This window comes from Macrobrachium rosenbergii, chromosome 51 (assembly GCF_040412425.1).
Source record: "Macrobrachium rosenbergii isolate ZJJX-2024 chromosome 51, ASM4041242v1, whole genome shotgun sequence".
Lineage (NCBI taxonomy): Eukaryota > Metazoa > Arthropoda > Malacostraca > Decapoda > Palaemonidae > Macrobrachium > Macrobrachium rosenbergii.
The window spans coordinates 70498788-70521479 of NC_089791.1; the positions used below are offsets into that span (position 1 = coordinate 70498788).

General features: G+C 35.5%; 1 protein-coding gene across 1 annotated transcript in view; it reads left to right on the forward strand.

Annotated features, from left to right (window-relative positions):
- The window catches only part of LOC136833478 (ubiquitin carboxyl-terminal hydrolase 9X-like), a 525953-nt gene that overhangs the window by 452188 nt on the left and 51073 nt on the right, over positions 1-22692 (forward strand). The window contains 3 exon segments of the mRNA XM_067095694.1: positions 8293-8522; positions 9838-9992; positions 20616-20813. Coding sequence (XP_066951795.1) covers positions 8293-8522; positions 9838-9992; positions 20616-20813 — 583 coding nt within the window.

Consider the following 22692-nt stretch of genomic DNA (forward strand, 5'->3'; position numbering starts at 1 on the left):
TCACTTGCTATTTTGCTCTCCAGCTCCAGATCCTCTTGCTTGGGCAACAGACACCATGCTGCAAGATTGGTCCAGTCTGTATCTGTACACCTTTCCACCCTTCAGCATGGTGGGGGAGGCTTTAAACAAGTTTCAATCACATCAGAACACAACTATGACACTTATATCCCCATTTTAGCTCTTGAGGGAGTGCTTCCCGGACCTTTTTTGGCTATTGGTAGATTACCCAAGACTCCTTCCCCAAAAACTGTCTTTACTCGGACAACCCCACTTCAGAAGGCACCACCAAGGGTTGTCCGTTCATGCCCTGACAGGCTTCAGACTCTCCTGAAGCTTGTCAGAGCAAAAGGGTTTTCAAAAGGAGCTGCAGAGGTTATTGCATGATGCAGGCAAAAATCTAGCCTCGTCTACCAGGCCAAGTGGGCAGTCAGTTGTGCCACAACCACAATCACTCTTCTTCCGAGACCTCTGTAACACAGATTGCTGATTTCCTCCTTTATCTGAGGAACTCTAGAAATTTGTCTTCCTTCACCATTAAGGGGTATTGAGTTATGCTTGGCTCAGTATTTAAACATAGAGGCCTGGATTTTAAACATAGAGGCCTGGATCTTTCATCGAATTCAGATATTAATGACCTGCTTAAGTCCTTCAACATGACGAAGCAGAAAAAGGACAATTTGGTCTCCTGGAATCTGGATGTGGTCTTGAAACGGCTGACCGGACCAGCCTTTGAACCTCATCGTTCTGCTTCCCTTAGGAATCTCACTTGTAAGAAACTCTTCCTCTATGCGTTAGCCAGGGCTGAACATGTGAAATTCAAGCCATTGATAAAAGGGTAGGTTTTTCCCAAGTAGATGCGGTCTGTTCCTTCACCGTAGGCTTTTTGGCCAAGAATGAGGACCTGTCCAAGCCCTGGCCTCATTCCTTTACCATTAAGAATTTAATGGATGTTCTCGGCCATGAAGAAAAGAGAGAGAACTCTGTCCAGTCAGAGCTCTTAGATACTATCTGAATAAGACACACAAGATCAGGAGTCCATCCAGTAACCTCTGGTGTTTGGTTAACCCTTAAGGGACAGCATAATTTATCAATGTGCAGCACCCCAGACCGGGGAAACTTTGAGGTCGGCAAAATTAAAAAAATCACATCGATGGAAAGAGAATGACACGTGCATTCACACTGTATAAATAAAAAAATTCTAAAAAACTTTCCCTACCTTCCACGAGAAGTTGAAAATGACTATTTACAATCCCTTGTGGGGCCTCATTTACAAGACAATCGTAAATTTTACCAACTTATGTATGTTTTTTGTAATAAATAAATTTATTGTATTTTGTAAAATTATTATTACTGCTCACACAGTATCAAAACAGATAAGAAATAAAAGCAGTAACAAATTTTTTGCATATTTGTTGTAAAATATTCACGTAAATTTATGAGAAGGAAGTTTCAGTAACTTTTTTTTTTACTTTTACATGCTTTTTCTAATATTTCTTAGCAATTTTCTTTGTAAAATTACATTTACAACCGACATACTATTGTAAAAGACAAAAACAAAAAACAACAGCAACCCTTTCGTATATTTACAAGCAAATTTACAAAAAGACTCGTGAGAGAGAGAGATGCAGTACTTTCCCCGTTGAAGTCACAAGCATTATTGATACTGGGCTAACTCACATCTGTATAAAAGTTGCCATTAGTGAATTTATAGCATATAGAAGTATTGGCACCTTTGTTTCGAATCATTATTGCCATAACAGTGGTGCGTAATTCTGCTTCACACTGAAGATCAATCCGTCCACCTCCCCAAACCTGTTTTACTTCACACTGAGGATCAATCCGTCCCTTAAGGGTTAAGGGAATGGTAGGCTACTATAGACCTTTCATTAAAGGCTTTGCTACAATAGCCAACCATTAACAGAATTAACAAAGAAAGATGTCAAATATAAATGGAATAAAGAACAAGAGACAGCTTTCCAAACATTAAAGAGTAAAATGACCAGGAATCCCGTACTAGTCTACCCAGATTTCTCCAAGGACTTTTACTTAGCCTGTGATGCCTCAAGTACCGGGCTAGGGGCTGTATTATTACAAACGGACAAAACAAAAATGAGAGCAGTATATTATGCCAGTAGAGTTTTGATTGCTGCAGAGAAAAATTATAGCACAATAGAAAGAGAATGTTTAGCATTATACTGGGGTCTAAGGAAATTTAGACACATAATTTTAGGACATAAAGTCAATGTACTTACTGATCACAAACCAATTTGTGATTTGTTTAAGAAGAGAACTTTTACAAATAACATGAAGTTCAATAGATGGTTCATTAGTGTACTAGAATTTGCGCCAGAATTCAGATATATCCCAGGAAAATTTTCTTTGTAAAATTACATTTACAACCGACATACTATCGTAAAAGACAAAAACAAAAAACAACAGCAACCCTTTCGTATATTTACAAGCAAATTTACAAAAAGACTCGTGAGAGAGAGAGATGCAGTACTTTCCCCGTTGAAGTCACAAGCATTATTGATACTGGCCTAACACTCACATCTGTATAAAAGTTGCCATTAGTGAATTTATAGCATATAGAAGTATTGGCACCTTTGTTTCGAATCATTATTGCCATAACAGTGGTGCGTAATTCTGCTTCACACTGAAGATCAATCCGTCCACCTCCCCAAACCTGTTTTACTTCACACTGAGGATCAATCCATCCCTTAAGGGTTAAGGGAATGGTACCTACTATAGACCTTTCATTAAAGGCTTTTTGCTACAATAGCCAACCATTAACAGAATTAACAAAGAAAGATGTCAAATATAAATGGAATAAAGAACAAGAGACAGCTTTCCAAACATTAAAGAGTAAAATGACCAGGAATCCCGTACTAGTCTACCCAGATTTCTCAAGGACTTTTACTTAGCCTGTGATGCCTCAAGTACCGGGCTAGGGGCTGTATTATTACAAGCGGACAAAACAAAAATGAGAGCAGTATATTATGCCAGTAGAGTTTTGATTGCTGCAGAGAAAAATTATAGCACAATAGAAAGAGAATGTTTTAGCATTATACTGGGGTCTAAGAAATTTAGACACATAATTTTAGGACATAAAGTCAGATTACTGATCACAAACCAATTTGTGATTTGTTTAAGAAGAGAACTTTTACAAAATAACATGAAGTTCAATAGATGGTTCATTAGTGTACTAAATTTGCTTTCAGATATATCCCAGGAAATTTTCTTAGCAATTTTCTTTGTAAAATTACATTTACAAATCAATACTATCAGGAAAAACAAAACAAAAAAAACAGCAACCCTCATTCAAGCAAATTTACAAAAAGACTTCCTTTTTGAAGTCTTATTGATACTGGCTAACACTCCTGTATAAAAGTCATTATTTTATAGCATATTTTGGCACCTTTGTTTGAATCATTACTGCCATAACCACTGCTTCACACTGAAGATCAATTGAGGATCAATCCGTCCCTTAAGGGTTAAGAACCCTTCTCGTCCTCAAAGAATGCCTTGTCGTTCTTCCTGCAAGATTTTATTTCAGAGGCACACTCCTAGATCCAGGAGGATCTTTTCCCAGATTTCAAAGTGAAAGTTCATGTTAATTTTGAAAAATGGTAAAAGATCCTCCTGGATCTAGGAGTGTGCCTCTGAAATCAAATCTTGCAGGAAGAACGAAAAGTCATTCTTTCATTCCTTTTACTGTACCTCCATTCATATTCTCTTTTTTCTATCTTACTGTCCACCCCCTCCTAACAATTGATTCATAGTGCAACTGCAAGATTTTCCGCCTGTTACACCTTTCAAACTTTTACTGTTAATTTCCGTTTCAGCTCTGAATGGCCTTAGTTGCCCTAGTACTTGGCATGTATGCCTAAAATCTATAAAGCAATCAATCAGTCATGATATTAGAGCATTATAGACCTCTTTGTCCTTCAGGCATGATATGTCCCTGACTTCCATTATACAGTCAACCTACTGGAAGTGCAGGTCTGTTTTCGCCTCCCACTGTTTGAAGGAAGTGGAAACTGTATTTGGTAATTGCAGGGACTGTTATCAGTGGCTGGCATGGTATTGGGTGAGGAATTATGAGAAATACTCTTTCTCTCCTACTATCTCTTTCGCCTTGGTGTAGGGTTTTTGAGTTTTGGGGAGCCTGGGCTGACAATGTACCTATCCTAGTGGATAGGTTGTGGTGTTTTTAAGTGTTTTCAGAGTAGGTGACAGTGTTGTCTGGTTGTTTTTTTTATTTTTGGTACTGCACCCAGGGCAAGGGCACCTTTTGTATGCTTTGCTAGTGATCAGGCCTTTCCTCCACTACAAAGCTCTGTCTGAAGTAGAGGCACCCCACGGCTCAACAGCCACGCCACTATGGGTTAAGATGAGCACCAACCAGAGGCAGTATTCACCTGCAGTAGCTCTCTTACCAGGTAAGGAAACAACAAGCATTGCATTTAATGCTGGCAAATTTTCAATTTCAAAGTCATTACCATACCTTAATGTTTTGGAGTAAAATATGTCCATGTATCCCACCTCCATTAAATGTGGGATTCAGCTATGTAATTACTTGGCAAGTTGCTTATATGAAAGTGTAATTTTCATAATAAAATAAAGTTTCATATATACTTACCAAGTAATTACAGAGTCAGAGCCTGCCCTCCTCCCCTCTTAAGGACATAAGGGCACAAACAAACTGACTCTACCTGCCAGTTGTTTCCCGTGTCCTGCAGTAGTGGGCGGAACCTGTACCTATACAAAACAGTAGAAGCGCTACCGCGAATTTTTAAAAAATATGCTGCTAGAGTTACGAATGTTAGCTATGTAATTACCTTGCTAAGTATATATAAAACTTTATTTTATTATGAAAATGTCATATTTCATAGCTCCTTTTTTAATAAAATGTAAAAGTTCTGTGTACAATTATTTTATGTACAAAGATTGTGTTGTCTTGACAGAAAGATCTGTTCTCATACAGTCCTATATGCTGTAGGCTAACTACAATGCTGGATGCGTAGACAAACTTTGTTGGACTTGCAAACTAATTGAACTTACGGACGAGTTCTCGTAATGGAACTAATTTGTATGTAGAGAACTACCAGTATAGATTTGCAAGTTATTATGAATACAGTATTACCTCAGTTATCAGCATCTGCACTATCCACGGTTTGCTTTATAATGCTGTGCAGGCAGAAAAAATGTGATAATAAAGACTGCCATTAGTTAAAAAAACACCTTCATGTAAAACATTTTGTTTTGTCGCCTGTGTGTGGCAGATAGGGATACATCATGACTACAATAATGTTGTGGAAGTTTCATGGCTGGGAACGCTCCTGGCATGCTTGGGAGCTTTCACAACAGTTGCTGGCTCCAAAGCAGCAACATCATGGGTCATTTTGTTGGTCACATTTGAGTGGTTGATAGAGATTCATCATGACTATGTCATTGAAGTTTCCTTCTTTCATTGGCTGTCTGGAAGGATATCAGCATGCTTGTTCTGAAGTGCGTTCCACTGGTTTGTCCAGTTGTGCACCATTTCTTGGTAATGACATTTTAAAAGGCTGTTCTGTGGTAGCATGGATTTTGTGGGTGTCCTTGCATTGTTGAAGGTGTTATTGTTTCTGTGTGGGGTACTCTGTACAATCAGGCTACAAGTATTGCACCACCTTATGAAACATACCATTGAGTATCATTCACTTCCTATTTACAAGCAGTCCCTGGTTATTGGTGGGTTTCTGTTTCTGAGGGTGTGATAATAACCGAAAATCGGCGATTTTCAGGGGTTATTGGTGCCGAAAAGTGCCAATAACCGAAAATCAGTGTTTTTTCGGCGATTTTCGGGGTTACCCAATTAATCACCGGTGCCGAACAAGGGCCATAAAACCGGTTTATCCGATCCTGCTTATCGGCGCTTCTGTTAGGTATATATATATATATATATACCCAATTAATCACCGGTTTTTGTATATATGAATGTGAATAACAAGGGCCATAAACCGATTGCTGTTAACCGATCCGCTGTTAACCGGGGACTGCCTGTGTATATATATATATATATATATATATATATATATATATATATATATTAGTTTGAGAAAAAATTTCAGTAAAAATTAGAATCAATCAAAAGAAGAAAAAGTAAGACTAAGAAAGTCTCTTGATCTGTGCAGGTCTTTTAAGTATTTCATATAATCATTATGAAATATTTCATTAAGTATGAACAGTCCTATCAACCTGTTATCAGACTATCATCTGTTTCTATAAGGATCTTTTAAGTAAAAGAATGAATGTTATTTTATGCAAATAAAAAAGAAGTGGGTAAAGTTTTGCATTCCATATGTTATCAGATTATCATCTGCTTCTTTAAAGATCTCTCTCTGTTAAAAGAAAGTATGTTATACACAAAAAAGAAGCTTGGCATACCTGATGTTATCAGATTATCATCGTTTCAAGATATTGTTAAAAGAATGTGTTTCATGTTAGCTAATAGGATAATTATCAGAAATAATATAGAAATTATAACTTCATTACTTAGATTGAATTACAATTTGCTTAAATATTAAGCAGTAAAATAGGCAGCATCAAATAGTACTTTAAAAACCAAGGTGGAGTGCTGAATGAAAGACTCAGATCTGCATTACAATAGAACCTGTGGTGTATGTGTATATTAGCACTTTTTTTTTCTTCTTCCTCTTGGTATCCTTGTACACAGATCCTACCCTTCCATTGTTGTTGTTTCTCTTTGTGGTGAGCAAAACAATATAAACTGGGAATTGATGAATAGATTTTATATAAGGTATATACTGATAAAGAAAACCAGGTCAGGTACTTTTTCAAGTTGGGACAGACCAAATTGCCGCCTACAACCCACAGGTCAATTCTGCCCCAAAGTGGATCCAAAGAAGTCAACATTGTTTAACCATTGTTAACACTGTAAACTGGCAACTAGGTTAGGAAATTGGAATGCAGGTTGGTTAGAGATCTTTTTACTCTTGTTGCCTGGTTGATTAGGGCCATTTTCATTATCGTTTACCATTATTGTCAGTTACAGCTAATTAATTTTGTTGTAAAGTGAGTAATGTGACTGCTAGTCCACCACTTGAGCATTATGCGTATTGCACCATTGTGTACCTATTTTTACTGTTTACCAAAAGCTACATATCACCCCTGAATACCAAAAAAACAACCCATCATTGTACATTCAGTTTGTGAAGATTCACATTAAGGAGTTTTAAGTCTCCTAATAGGGTAGGATTTGCTTCAGTTTAATACTGTATAATAAAGTCTGTCAGTCCTTGTTACCCAGCAGTACTTGTGTTTTCACAGCTTAGTTGTCTGCATTGTAATTTGTTAATGTCATCACAAAAAATTCGTGAATTTAAAATGAATGCTCTTTCAGCCCTTCATAGAAATTTTCATATTTTTTCGGTGACATGTTACCCACAATCCTCACACTGGCTGCTACCAAAATTAGAAACCTTGTTACAAATTTCGACAATTAGATCAACTGCCATTTGAAGACTGGGAGGCGTGGGAATGGGAAATTTGCCATATTCGTGATCTATACGAGACATTATTGAAGTAGGGTTGAATAAGACAGGTGAGTGTTGAAATATCCTAGAACCATGTCCTTGTGGGTATTAGGACACTGACTGAACAGCCAAAAGCTGTCATGCATAACCAGATCAGAGTTTGCTACAGGCATTCTTGTAACCTGTCGTCTTGTGTAAGTGGCAAGCCTCTTGGAATGGTGAAACTTGAAACATGTTAAAATACAGTAGCAAACATAGGATTGTCATTTTTTTAAGTACAGCACCATACTGATGTAGTACTTGGTTCTTAGGATTGCTCACACCTTTTTGCCTAGGAGTACATGATAAATAATTGGATGACCCAGTGACTCTTGATAATCCATTTTCAGCCAAACTAAGTGAAAGTGTTGTAATAAACCTTTTTAATGGCATGTTGGACAGCATCATAACATTATCCAGTAAAGTCAGTGGTTAGTGAACAGGGCACATTTAGAAAGACATTGCTTCTTTCGTGGTCTGTCACAGTGGTGCTGCTGTAAGCTGTTATTTCTAAGAAGGCTGTGTATGAATAATTGGTTATCAAGAACAAAACGTTACTGTGTACTGTAATTTATCAAAGATTCAGTAGTTGTTTGGAGGCTGCTTGGAATGTAGAAGTTTTTAGATATCTGAAGAGTATTGAATATAAATTTACTTTTTACTGTGCTTGCATAAAATATGAATGTACCAATTTTATTTTCTTTACTTACAGATATGTCAAGAAAATAATTGAGGATGCCAATGCATCAGAAGACACTGTGAAATTACTGAAATTTTGCTGCTGGGAAAATCCACTGTTCTCATCAACTGTGCTATCAGAGCTTTTGTGGCAAATTGCATACTCGTACACGTATGAGTTGAGACCATATTTAGATCTCCTTTTACATATGCTGCTTCTAGAAGATTCTTGGCAAAATCATAGGATTCATAATGCTCTTAAGGGTAAGGGTTTAAATATTGGTGAGTGACCAAGCATGGAAAATTGTTGTGATGGATGTAATTTTTTTAAACTGAAAATTTTTTTTCTGTCTTGTGTATTTTATGTGTTCTTTTAATACCAGAGAATTAATCACAAAATTTAGGCTCATAATGGGTTGAACTTATTCTGTCAGGTATGTTCCAGGCTAGTTATGGAAAAGGAAGTCAGATACTGTAGTTATTAATTCTCATTCTTCAAAAACTGGTCATGTTTATTTTTTCAAAATTCTGATATCTTCAGTTTGGAATGTGTAAAACTTAGTAGGTTCTACTATACCTCCTGTAGGCTCTTCTTACCAAGATGCCTAACTGTTCAACGCTTTACTTGGTTCGAATTTCAGTCCTCTTGAAAGAGCCAGCCATATCAAAGCCTGGAGTGTGACTCAATGGCCACATTTATGCTATTCAGTTCAAAATAAGCACACATTCATATGGAACAGGCCAAGAAGGCCATGAACTTCATGAGTAAACTTTCTAAAGGTAGATTTTCTTATGATGGTAAAGTCACAAGTAGAGCATAGAATAATGCACAGATAATATAATGATGAACATCTTTTTATTTAAAAAACTGTTAGGTAGACTGTTCCTTAACTTTGCAACATAATAAATACCTGTAAAGACCTCCAGCATCGGGCAGCGTAACTGAGCTGCATATTTGAACTGAGTAGTACAAAAGTTTCAGAGGTCGAGTTGTGTTACGGGATGAGAAGTTACATATGTTTTAGGAAAAAGGCCTACCACTGAGATCAGTTTGTCAAGGTCATGGAAATGTTTCAACTCCACAGTATTCAAATTAGTTCTGCCACTGAAATAACAATTTACCCTTTGCAGCATATTTTTTCCATTTTGATTAAACTATATAGATGGAAGAGGAAAAGGTTTGTTGGTGAATTTGATCTAGTTTTCAACTAATTTTTTTATCCCGTAGATTAGATTGTGGTTGCTTTTAATGATGTTAGTTAAGTAGAATGTTGGCAAATAAATTTCCCAACAAATTCATGGCCTCAGAAAAAAGTAAGAAATTTTTCTGTGGTTATCAAAAGTTTATTATATGACCATTTCCATGAGTTTTGACATCAGATTACAGATGACAGAAGCCATGAACACTGTAACAGAGAAAATGTCAGCCTTTTAATATGTAATAATACTTTCAACCTGGGGGCCTCCAAAATTTATAAAGCTGCTATTCTTAAGTATGGGATAGTTTTTGCATTTTTACATAGATGTAATGAACAGTTTTATAGTAAATGCCTATATTATAGCATTTTTTCTTTTATAGGTATTCCTGATGATCGTGAAGGTCTTTTTGATACTATACAAAGAAGCAAAAATCATTATCAAAAGAGAGCATATCAGTGTATAAAATGTATGGTAGCGTTGTTTTCTACATGTTCTGCAGCACAGCAAATGCTTCATTCTAATGGTGACCTGAAGGTAAGTTAATTAAGTATACCAGTGAGTTATTTCAATTCATGAAGATTGCTGTTTATTAATTTCATATCATCAGCTAGGCAGGCTGCTTCTGCAAACAGTGTGTTGTTGTCTGGTATCAGGTTTAGTACTACTCAGTTTGCTAGGAGTCTTGGCTACAACTAAAATCTGGAATAGTTTGTCTAGTGCTGTTGTGACTTCAACATTGATGAAATGCCATGTATAGGTTAAACACATATGCACTGGCATACAAGTAAAGCTTCTGTGATATTATGAGGTGAAATGAAAATTCATTAGTTCCAATAAAACAGAAAATGATCAACTACCTTTTAGTACTCTTCTCAAAATGAATTTGCCTTAGACTGTCATCATTGAGAAATGCCATGTGCTAAAAATATAAAAACAGTGTTGTACACAAACAGTTTCTATGATTGGGCAAAATGAGTAAAACATGAAATATGCTGTATATTTGTGTACCATTCTATCTGTCTTGTTATGCAGCCCTTAAAATTTCGTCCCCTAAAGATGATTTTGTATCGTGAGTTGCATTTTCGATAGCCCAGATAACATAGGCTAGCCTCAGTAATCCCGTCTTGTTAAATAAATGTAAGTGAAAAACAAAATTGTCTTTACTTACTGAACAAATTTCATTTTTGGCAGATCATACTGTGTTAGGCTATGCTTGTAGAACAAATGTAAATTTTGGTACATTATACTAGGCTAAGTTTTCAAACAAGATTACCAAACTTATGGCTTACCACAGGCAAAAAAGTAATGAAATCACAAAAGGGGGTTGTAAAGCATAGCCACAAGAGACAGATATGGAGGTCAGGGGATACAATGGAAGGGGTAGGGCTTTACTCCGAAACCTGATAAATTATGATGAAAGTGAAAATAGAAGTGGAGTCTTTTCTCAGTCAATATAGAAAAGAAGTGCCATTATAATATGCACAATGGTAAATATACCTGAAGAGATAGACACTAGCACTTCTTGTAGCAATACAGTTTGAAGACAGGTGAAAGGGCAGCAAGACCCCAAAGGTAGACGCCACCCAGGAAATTAATGGAGATATCTGACACCCCCCAGGAAGTTAATGGAGATATCTGACACAGGATGGGGCTAAACCTCCCCCTTTTTTTTTTTTAAGTAATCTTAGTGACAGGAGGTAGATCTAGATAGATTGTTCTCCTGCCTTTTTGGTGAGGTTCCATGTATGAAAACTTAGGTTCTTATTCCCTTCAAAACAAATACCAAATTTTAGAAATTTCTATTTTTCCCCTCACGATCTGAACCTCACGCTTTCATGGGGACGTTTACCCTTCTCTACCACCTCTTGTGGTTCTGATCTCTCCTAATCATGGAGGTGACCTGGAAAGCAAGCTGACTGATATTCACAGAATGCAAGAGCTAACCCAGCTTAGGTCACAAGTGATTCATAAACCTATTGGATAGGCTTTTGATTTTTGGTTAAGTTAGTAACAGCTGCAGCATGCCTGGTGCCGAGTACGCCATTTGTAAAAGTGTAGGTTCGTATCCTAGGAAAAATACAAATTAACTTTTAAAATTTGGTATTTTGTACATACATAATTCTTGAGTTATCCGGATTAATAGAGCCAAGTGTCCATCGGATAATGGTGAAATCCAAGTAAAGAAATATAGAGGTGTTCAAGGACAACTCTGTACCCTTCCTCACCTCACCTTACCTTGTCAGTGACACATAACTATAAACCACGGTACACGTATAAACAGCAACCATCAGACATTAAACTGAAAACTTTATGCAAGCCAATTATATACCATTTTTCCCCATACTTGTAACAAAATACAGGCAGTCCCTGGGTATTGACGGGTTCGGCTTGTTCCGAGCGTACAGTGCTTTTCATATATATTCATCAGAAATTATTTCCTGGTTTATGATGCATGTTCTGGGGTTACGACGCCAATCTGATGGAAGAAATATGGCTCCAAAGCGGCAGAATAATCAAAATTTGGATTTTTTTTATGAAAAACTTAAAAATGCAGGTTACATAGTTTTCAAAACACCTATAGGATTAAAAGCAAGGTTTTCTTATGATTTTCAATGATGTCTCGGCTTGCAACGATTTTTGGCTTACGATGCGGTGTAGGAACAGAACCACTGTAGTAAACCAGGGACTGCCTGTATACTATAAAAATACACTTTGAAAAAAAAAATGCAACCTCTTTTTCTCTCCCTAGCAAATGACACAGTTCAGTAGGTGGGTAGCCTTCCTGTGCTTACCCACAGGGTATCATGGTTTTATGACTATTAATGTATTTTTATACATCAACTTTTGTATCAGTTTTTACTGTATTGTGTTACCATACACGAGATAAAAATGTGTAGGCTATGTGTAAACTATAGACCTAGACTAGACCAGGTGTCACACTCTTAGTATCCATTTCTAAAGGCAAATAGGCTATTAACCCTTAAACGCCGAGCCTCTATTTACAAAAAACGTCTCCCGTATGCCGGCGTTTGGTGAGTTAGCGCCGAAGCGGAAAAAGTTTTTCAAAAATCACAGCACGCTTAGTTTTTAAGATTAAGAGTTCATTTTGGCTCCTTTTTTGTCATTGCCTGAAGTTTAGTATGCAACCATCAGAAATGAAAAAATATCATTATCATATATAAATATTGAAATATATGACAGCGCAAAAAAAAAATTTTCATATATAATTTTATACAAATCGCGCTGTGAGCAAAACGGTTAAAGCTAACGGGTTATTTTGTTTTTCTTTGTATTGTACACTAAATTGCAATGATTTTGGTATATAACAAATTGTAAAACGATCAAAGCAACACAGAGAAAATATTATCACAAAATGATGCATGAATTCGTAATGCACGGACGTAAAAAAATGTTTTTTTCAAAAATTCACCATAAATCGAAATATTGTGGTAGAGACTTCCCGTTTGTTGAAAAATGAAGCTAATTGATTGAATATTACTAGACTGTAAGTGTTTTAGCTTACAATTGCAGTTTTCGACCATTTTGGTAGAGTTAAATTTGACCGAAAGTCAAATTTTTTCTATTTATCGTGATTTATATGAAAATATTTCAAAACTGATAAAAGCTACAACCATGAGTTATTTTCTGTTGTATTGTACATGAAATTGCGCACATTTTCATATATAAAACTTTATGTAACAACTAATATAAAACGGTGAAAATATTACAACAAAGTGAAGAAAGAATTTCTGAGATGTTTGGCCGAGTTACCGCGCAGACGTAAGGAAAATGTTTTTTTCAAAAATTCACCATAAATCGAAATATTGTGCTAGAGACTTCCAATTTATTGCAAAATGAAGGTAAACGATTTAATATTACTAGAATGTAAGAGTTTTAGTAGCTTACAATTGCGTTTTCAACCATTTCAGTTGAGTTAAAGTTTACGAAGGTTGAAATTTTGGCAGTTATCGTGATTTATGTGAAAATATTTCAAAACTGATAAAAGCTACAACCATGAGCTATTTTTTTGTTGTATTCTACATGAAATTGCGCACATTTTCATATATAAAATTTTATGTAACGACTAATGTAAAACGATGCAAACATTACGACAACGTGATTTAAAGAATTTCTGAGATGTTCGCCGAGATACCGCGCCAGACGTAAGGAAAAAGTTTTTTCAGAAATTCACCATAAATCAAAATATTGTGCTAGAGACTTCCAGTTTGTTGCAAAATGAAGGTGCATGATTGAATATTACTAGAATGTAAGAGTTTTAGCTTATAATTGCGTTTTTACCATTTCGGTCGAAAGTTAAAGTTGACCAAGGTTGAAATTTTGGCAGCTATCGTGATTTATATGAAAATATTTCAAAACTGATAAAAGCTACAACCATGAGTTATTTTCTGTTGTATTCTACATGACATTGCACACATTTCACATATAAAACTTTATGTAACGACTAATATAAAACAAAGCAAACATTACGACAACGTGATTTAAAGAATTTCTGGCGGACGTAAGGAAAAAGTTTTTCAAAAATTCACCATAAATCGAAATATTGTGCTAGAGACTTCCAATTGGTTGCAAAATGAAGGTAAATGATTGAATATTACTAGAATGTAAGAGTTTTAGCTTACAATTGCGTTTTTTTACCATTTCAGTCGAGTCAAAGTTGACCGAAGGTTGAAATTTTGGCAGTTATCTTGGTTTATATGAAAATATTTCCAAACTGATAAAAGCTACAACCATGGGTTGTATTTGCTGTATTTTACATGAAATTGCACACATTTTCATATACAAAACTTTATGTAACGGCTAATATAGAACAGTGCAAAAATTACGACAAAATGACGAAAGAATTTCTGAAATTTTCGGCCGAGTTATCACAATGCTGGCGTAAGAAAAAAGTTTTTTTCAAAAATTCACCATAAATCAAAATATTGTGCTAGAGACTTCCAGTTTGTTGTAAAATGAAGGTACATGATTGAATATTACTAGAATGTAAGAGTTTTAGCTTACAATTGCGTTTTTGACCATTTCGGTCGAAATAAAGTTGACCGAAGGTTGAAATTTTTTGTAGTCGACGTGACGGGTATCGTCCACTTGGCACCCAACAGACAATTTTAGTCGACGTATGATACGTCCAGTAGGCGTTTAAGGGTTAAGATAGAGTTAATGGTAATGAAATTTATATTACTTACAAAATCCATTTATACTGTAGTGTTATATTGATACATCATTGTAATATATATAAAAAACCACTTGTAATGTTTATTTCTCAGAATCGGCTAATTAAGCATACTACCGAAAGAATTAGGAAAAATTTTTTTTTATGAACAATGTATATACAGAGGGGAAAATGATAAATGCTTGTTTGATTATATAACCTATTGTATTGGGTGTCGCTTGCAAGAGAAAAAAGTGGTTTAAATTTTTTATGTTAAATTTTTTTAGGGTTAAATTATAATTATTGTTTGTGTTACCTACCAGTTGTGTGTTGCATACAAGAAAAAAAGGGTTTTCCTATTTGTGCACTGTATGATGTATTTTACAGTGTTTGGGAAGGATAAAAAACTTTGTGTAGCCTCCTGTATTGTGTGTCACGTATTAGAGAAAAAGAAGGGGTTGCTTTATTTTAAGTGTTTTCATTGAGTTTATTTTGTCACAAATATGGAAAACTAAGGTAGGTAATTGCTTTTTGCATCAGGTTTTCAGTTTAAAGTGTGATGGTTGTTGTTCATAAGCATATCTAGTTTTTACAGTTATGAGGTATTGACAAGGTGGGGGAGCAGGGCGAGGAAGGGTATGGAGCTGCTGCCTTTGAACCCCCATGTATACTACTTTTTCCAAGTCCTTATCTGGATTTCGCCCTTATATGACAGTGCCTTGGCACTCTTAATCTGGATAATTGAGAGATACTAGTTGGGTGCATCACATAGCACCCTAAACTGACTTATGTAACTACCATGAAAATATTTTTGTTATGAATTGTGTGGTTAAAAAATAATAAAAATACATAAACATGTATTGATGAATTAAAGCTAAATTTTTTTTATCTTTATTTATGAGATTGTATATTAATTATTATGTGGATGTTCATCAGGTAGTGTTGAATTCATTCTAGATATAGTAAGCAGTATTCAGGAAAATAATTGTTTGAATAGACAAGTGCTTCTGAAAATGGAAGTAGATTTTATTTTTGCTGCCAAAATTTGAGGACAGTCTTCCTTTATTAAAGACTTGTAAAACCCCAGTAGCATTGAAACCTTGAATTTGAGTTGAAGGTTGTCACTTCTCAGGAGCTCAGGCAATTCCATTTGAAATATTTCACGAGTAGAGTCGACACTCACTTGAATTGGAGACAAAACAATAATTAATTAAGGACCTTGGGAGTTCATCCTGAAATCTGTCATTGAATTCAGTGTTGAGTGAAGCTCTTATGCAAATGAAGAGAAATCCAAGCATCCATGCTGTGCCAAATTAGGAAAGTGAGAAGTCATCCAGTTTGCAGTTGCCTATCTCAGAGATGAAGTTTCATTTTAAATACTTTGGCATGCTTGCACAAGCCTTGAACAAGCTGGTTTCTGCCTTGCAATTTCATATTTACTTCATTCAGATAGTAAGTTAAATCCACAAGAAAAGCCAAATCACAAAGCCAGTTCTTATTTTAAAGTTCAAAACTCTCATTCCTCTCAGTTCCATAAAAATACAAATTTCATCTGAGACTAAACTTCTTTTAACCATCTCCCTTTACTTATCCATCCTATTTAAAGAAAAAAATAGAAGTGTGTTACATTCTACATCAATGTCTTCCAAGAAATCATGGAATTGGCAGTGATTAGGAAACCTAGACTAATTAAGAGTTGACACATGACAGCAGTGGACATGTCATTGGAAAATTTGTAGATTTCGGCGCACAAATTCTGATGGTGGATTATACAGTGACCTCTTTCTTTTCCTTATACTTAGAAAAATCTGCAGTTATTCTAGAATTGAAGCTTTTCCTACTTCCAGCTGTGGCAGTTTTGCCATCTGTTGTCACATGAAAGGTTTTTAATAGAAAGATTAAATTTGCTCAACAACATTTTCACTTCATGAAAAATATTCTTAACTGTCTTGGTACCTTTGATTGCTTGAAGTCCAAGCATTTCCTCAGTGACTTTAAAATCTGAAAAGCTGAGCCACATCTGTATCATATGGGCTTTTCATCATTGGCTTGTGAAAAACTTTAAAATTTACAGAATCGCTTTATGTACTGAGTTTATTTCTTTGTCAGCTCCCAATTCTTCAACAAGCCTTGTTCCAATTCTGTGCAATAGACTAATGCTGTCATCAGGACACAGTTTCAGTTATATCTCATAAACTTGCATAATATTATTCTTTCCTTGGTTCTGTTTCTTTACAAAAACTTTTTACTGCCATATCAATGCTTTCCTCTACTTGATAACTTTCTTTCCTTGGCTGATACACAAAATTGGCATAGTAGGAATGTTTGGTACTGTAATGTCTTTTCAGATTATATTTTTTTCTTTGGAATGTTTGGTACTGTAACGTCTTTTCAGATTATATTTTTTTCCTGACAGAAATTGTATCTGAACAAATGAGATGCTCAGGTTTTTCATTCCATTCCACACAAAAAAATTGTTTTCTTCTAGTCCTGAAACTTTCAACATTCATGTACTAACTTTCTTTTCTTTGACCTTTTTAGGTTCTGAATGTACACAAATTGAAATTTAAGGTAACTCTTGCCTCCTTGCCATTCTTGATTACAATGCAGATGACAATATTTTCCTAGTGCATAATATAGGGCAGGAAGAAAGAAGAGGCATAAAAAAGATACCTTTTTTTTTTTTTTTTTTAATGAAAACCACCAAAATAGCTGGATGATATACTGTACAAATGACCCCAGTTCATTAACTCTTATTAAGGACTCAACTTCCAATTTCCCTGGGTGTTCTGGACATGACTAAGAATAATGCTGGGAAGTTTGGTGGTTGTGGATGCTTAGAAGGATATACAGTACTGTACAGGTCGGCCATCACTAATCCAGCAATCGTTAATCCAGTTCCAAAACTAATCTGGGACTAATTTCGGCTAGCGCAATTTCAAATTTCATGCAAGTTAGCGTTTGACTAATTAATAGGCCTAAAAGCAAACACTCAGTAGACTAGATGCAAATCGTCATTTTTAGCCAGGTTTATCAAACTTATGGCCAGTCTAATGATTAATTACTGTTTATTATAATTAAAAACCACTTACCATGCCACGCAAAACTGTCATAAACAGCAGCAAGCACTGACATGACCGAATTGAGAACAGCAGTTTGCTGATGTTAGTTACTGTAACTATCGTATGTTTTTAAAGTTGTGTCACAGTGACTTATTAAAAATAAGCCTGTTTCAGTGGTGACTTCCATTACAAAAAATATAGAGCGATTTTTATTAATCTTTCAAGCAACTGAGAAGGTCTTAAGATAGTATAGCACTGAATTTAAGGCCCGGGTAGAAAAAAATGAGGTGCAAAATGTTTTGGAATAAGTGGAAGGAATGTCTGGTACTAACAAAATCACAACTTTACTTGATTTTAAAATTTACTACAATTATAAATATAATGGCAATGATGATGTATATGAAACACAATCAGCTGATGTTTTTGAGAATGTGAACATCATAAGAATGCAAAAGGTGTAATAGATACAATATATCTGAATACATTAAGTAAAACACCAGTTTTATTTAAATTAACCTTACTTTAAACACTTGTAAACTTTGACTGTTGTAAATGGCTACTATCGGTGTAACAGTTGACAGCCTAACGAGCACCAAATGTTCACACACATTTTGTAGCTCTGGTCACCTTGGGTGATGCGTACTCCTAAAATTTGATTAAGAATTATTTTGGAAAGTCACACGATACGAGAGTACTGTATATACAGTAAACATGAAATTTCACGTTATGTGGGACCAGAAACGGCTTAAGGGATTGTAAACATGTAGTGAGAAAAGGAATTTAGCTAGAAGCAGAAAAGGAATTTAGCTAGAAGCACACACACACACACACACAATAGCTAAATACAAGAGAACATTAACTGGCGTGTGTTTACATCAGAACCTAAGTACATTAACACACACACTCCTTTACTTTTTTATTTATATTTTACTCTAAAGTATTTTCGTTTATGTTTTCACCATATTTTCTCATTTTTTATTTTTTCAAACCAAAAGATGAACACATTGGTGTGTGTAGGGTGTGTATGTATGCGCACACTCATTTGATGGCGTCAGTGAACAAACTACAACCTGTGGTTTTGTCTTTCCTACATATGAAATTTGCATTTTAAGTATTTTATGGTGATTAGAGATAACACTATCAACAGTAATAAGATATTCTCTTGTGTACTGTTATGATGATCGTGATAATCATACTTAGAGTCAACTAAACTTGTAATGAAATATGGTACAGTAAATCAAGCAAAGCAAAGAAATTGCAACATGTAGGTATGTACAGTATGCACACACTCATTCCATGGCATCAGTGAAATTGCTACAGCCCATTTGTTTGTTGTCTTGCTTACATATGAAATTTGTTTTTTAAATATTTCTGTGGTGATTAGAGATGAAATATCAAGTGATAAAATATACCCTTGTGTACTGTAATGATGTGTGAGTCAACTGAATTTGTAATGAAATACGGTACAGTAAATCAAGCAAAGCAAAAAAAATGTCAACACGTACGTATGTGTTGTCATGGCATCAGTGAACTTCCTGGAGCTTGCTTAGTTTCATGTTTTTATGTTTATGATACAGTAATTCATATTTTATTAAAGGGTATGTACAGTACTGAGATACGGTAGAGAGTGAGAGAGAACAATAACCGAGGTGTATTTACATCAAAGTGTAGTACAGTAACACACACACTCCTTCACTATTTTATTTATATTTTATGCTACAGTATTCTCGTTTACACTATATTTTTACTGTATTTTCTCATTTTTTATTTTGTACAAACCAAAAGATGAATGCAGTCGTGCGTAGGGTAGGTACCTATGCACTCACTCATTCCATGCCATCAGTGAACTTCCTGGAGCCTGTTTGGTTTTGTGTTTTAGTGTTTTTGATACTGTCATTCATATTTTATTAAAGGATATGTACAGTACTGAGGTACAGTAAAGAGAGAGAGAGAGATTGAACAATGGGGCATATTTACATGAAAGCCTAAATTTTAAAATGTCTGGCCATGATAAGCAAGAAAGGCAGTGTACACAGGTGAGTGAGAGAGTAAAAATTATTTTTATAGTGTTGTTAGAATTACTGTGATAAAATTGTGTAAATTATCATATCGTGTTGCATGTAAGGGGAAAAAAGGGGTCAACTTTTTTGTGAACAATACAGTGTATTTTACAGTAAATGAAAAACCTGCAGCCTAGCGAACTAAGTGTCATATACTAGAGAAAATAAGGGGGTTGCTTTTTGTTTTTAAGTGTAATTTATGGAGTTTATTTTGTTATAAATAAGGGAAAATAAGGTTGATAATTGCTTTTTGCCTAAAGTATTAAGTTTAAGGTGTAATGGTTGTTGTTTATGAGCATACATATTGATTAGGGCTGCAAATGAAAAAGGTGTGGTCTACTGAACTGAGTGTCACATACCAGAGAAAAAGAAGTGTTGTTGAATTTTTGTTTTCAAGTGTATTTATGAAGTTTATTTTGTTAAAAATATGTGAAAATAGGATAGATAATTACCTTGATGCATAAAGTTTTCAGTTTAAAGTGTGATGGTTTTTGTTTTTAAGATTATTAAGTGTTTACCACTATGCAGTACAGTATTGACAATATTAGGTGAGGAAGGGTGGGAAATTGCCTGGCACACCCATAGATTTTTTTTACACTCCTTTATCTGGATGTCGACATTATCCGACAGGCCCTTGGCTCTGTTAGTCCATAAATTTGGAGGATTACTTATATAGAATGTGGTTTTCATAAAAGCTCAAGAGTAAATTTTAAGTAAATTGGTTGTCGTACTTTTCTAAATTGTAATGTAACGCGGAACCAGCTTTCGACTCTCAGTATCTGTTGGTTTACAGTATTGTCAAAAAATATTTTGTACATGGCTAATAAGGAAAGACTTTTAAGCAGTTCATTTATTTTCTTTGTAGCGCAAGTGGACTTGGGCTGTTGATTGGCTCAACGATGAATTGGATCGCCGACCATACGCAGCAGCAAATCAGCAGTATGGTTTTAATAACTGGTCTCCTCCTGCACAGAGTAATGAAACAAGCAATGGCTACTTCTTGGAGCGCTCTCCAAGTGCAAGATCTACCCTAGAAAGAGCCTATGAACTGTGTCCAGAAGATGTGAGTTCTTCAGTTTACACATTATTGCTCTAAAGATAAGAATATAGTTTTATCAAGTAGGCACTGGATTTGATATTAAGTAGGTGTGTGCATGTGTTATTGTAATTTGTGTGACAGTTAGTATCTCTTTGAGTACAGTACCATGGTATCTGTAGTTTTAAACCTCTTCTTGTGGCCATGATTGTGCTTTGCCATTAGACTCTTAAGGCCATATTTGTGACCTCTTCAAATTTAGTGCCATACTCCACTAGAGCCTTGATTGATTAATTCCACTTCTAAAAATGGCAACCAGTTAAAGCATTAGCTTTAGTTGCGAGTTTTTTGCCTGCAGTTTGTGTTTGAGAAACATGCGTCGTAAACCGGGAAATAATTTCTGATGAATATATTTGAAAAGCGTCGTAACCTCGGAATGTCGTAAGCCGGACCCGTCGTAAACCGGGGACTGCCTGTACCTGAGTATATAGTTTTATTACAAAAAATGCATTTAGTCATGAAAATTATATGAAAATACAGTCATTAGTGAATATTTCTCACTGAAAAATACCGCGAATGGGCGAATTTTCCGTGAATAATGTGTATATACGTTCCACAGAGAAATCCACAAGTAGGTGAGTCCGTGAATCGTTAAGTTAAAAGTTAAGTATATCTTAGTTTAACCAGACCACTGAGCTGATTAACAGCTCTCCTAGGGCTGGCCTGAAGGATTAGATTTATTTTTACACGGCTAAGAACCAATTGGTTACCTAGCAACAAATTCCTCTTGTTCTTCACTGGCTGGTCGGAGATTCGAACTCACGACCAACAGAGTGGTAGTTGAGAACGGAACCCGCTCACCCAGCGAGGAACTGAGTGAGAACGCGAATACAGGACCGTTTACTGTACTTGAAAATGGGGTAACTTGAATAGTTTTCACACACAGCTGTAAGCCACACATTTTTGGTAATACAGTATTGTAAGATGACTTTGAAATGATATTAAAGTGTTTTGGATGATAGTTTAAGATATTGTGATAGTTTAGATGACTTTAAAATAAGAAATGTGTTTAGAGGGGGGTCTGGTTTTTAACTATTTAAATAGCCTGTTTTATTTGAGGGGGGATGCCAAGTATTTATTTTAGCTATTCCATCCCCCCAAAAAACCGAGGGTTGACTGTATATATATTTACTTATTTGTTTATTTTGATCCAAATCCCATGAGGAAGTTGAATGAAATGCTGATGGCTATTGTAGTAAGGCATGTCCCCAGAAAGGTCATCAAGGTCAGGACAGATGACTGGCCATAGTTTGATGCTACTTGTATCCTAACTTACCATGACAAGTAGGCCAGATTCAGTACAAGGAAGCAAAATCATTCATATGAAAACAGCCATTTATGTTGAATCTTGTCATGCAGTGAATAGGATTTACCATATAGCTGGGAGAAATTACAGTTATTCCTGAAAGAGGAAGCTCAAAGAAATTACTCAGCCTTATTTGTGGTGGACCAAGTTGGCATCAAGAGTCTTTGGGTCAGCCTCGTCTTCCATGCCACAACTACTAATAGATGATGGTAGATTGGTTACTGGCCCTAAGGAAAAGCCTGAACTGCTTCAGCAAGCTTTTAAAGCTTAGCAGTAAGCTTAATAGCTGAGGTAGAAAAGATCCTGATGAATTCTTCCCAAAGTTTTGTAAACAGGTTTGCTGATTAGCGCAAGCTTAGTAATACAGTGTCTGTTCCATAGAGTGGCATATCTGCAGACTGCAATAGCTACAGGCCAATTTCTATCCACCCTGTGCTCTCCAAACTTGTAGAATAACACATTTTCAAACCACTTTACAAGTTTGTGGAATCCTTAGGATTGTCAGCAGCTAATAGTCAGCATGCATAAGGGAAGCAGTTA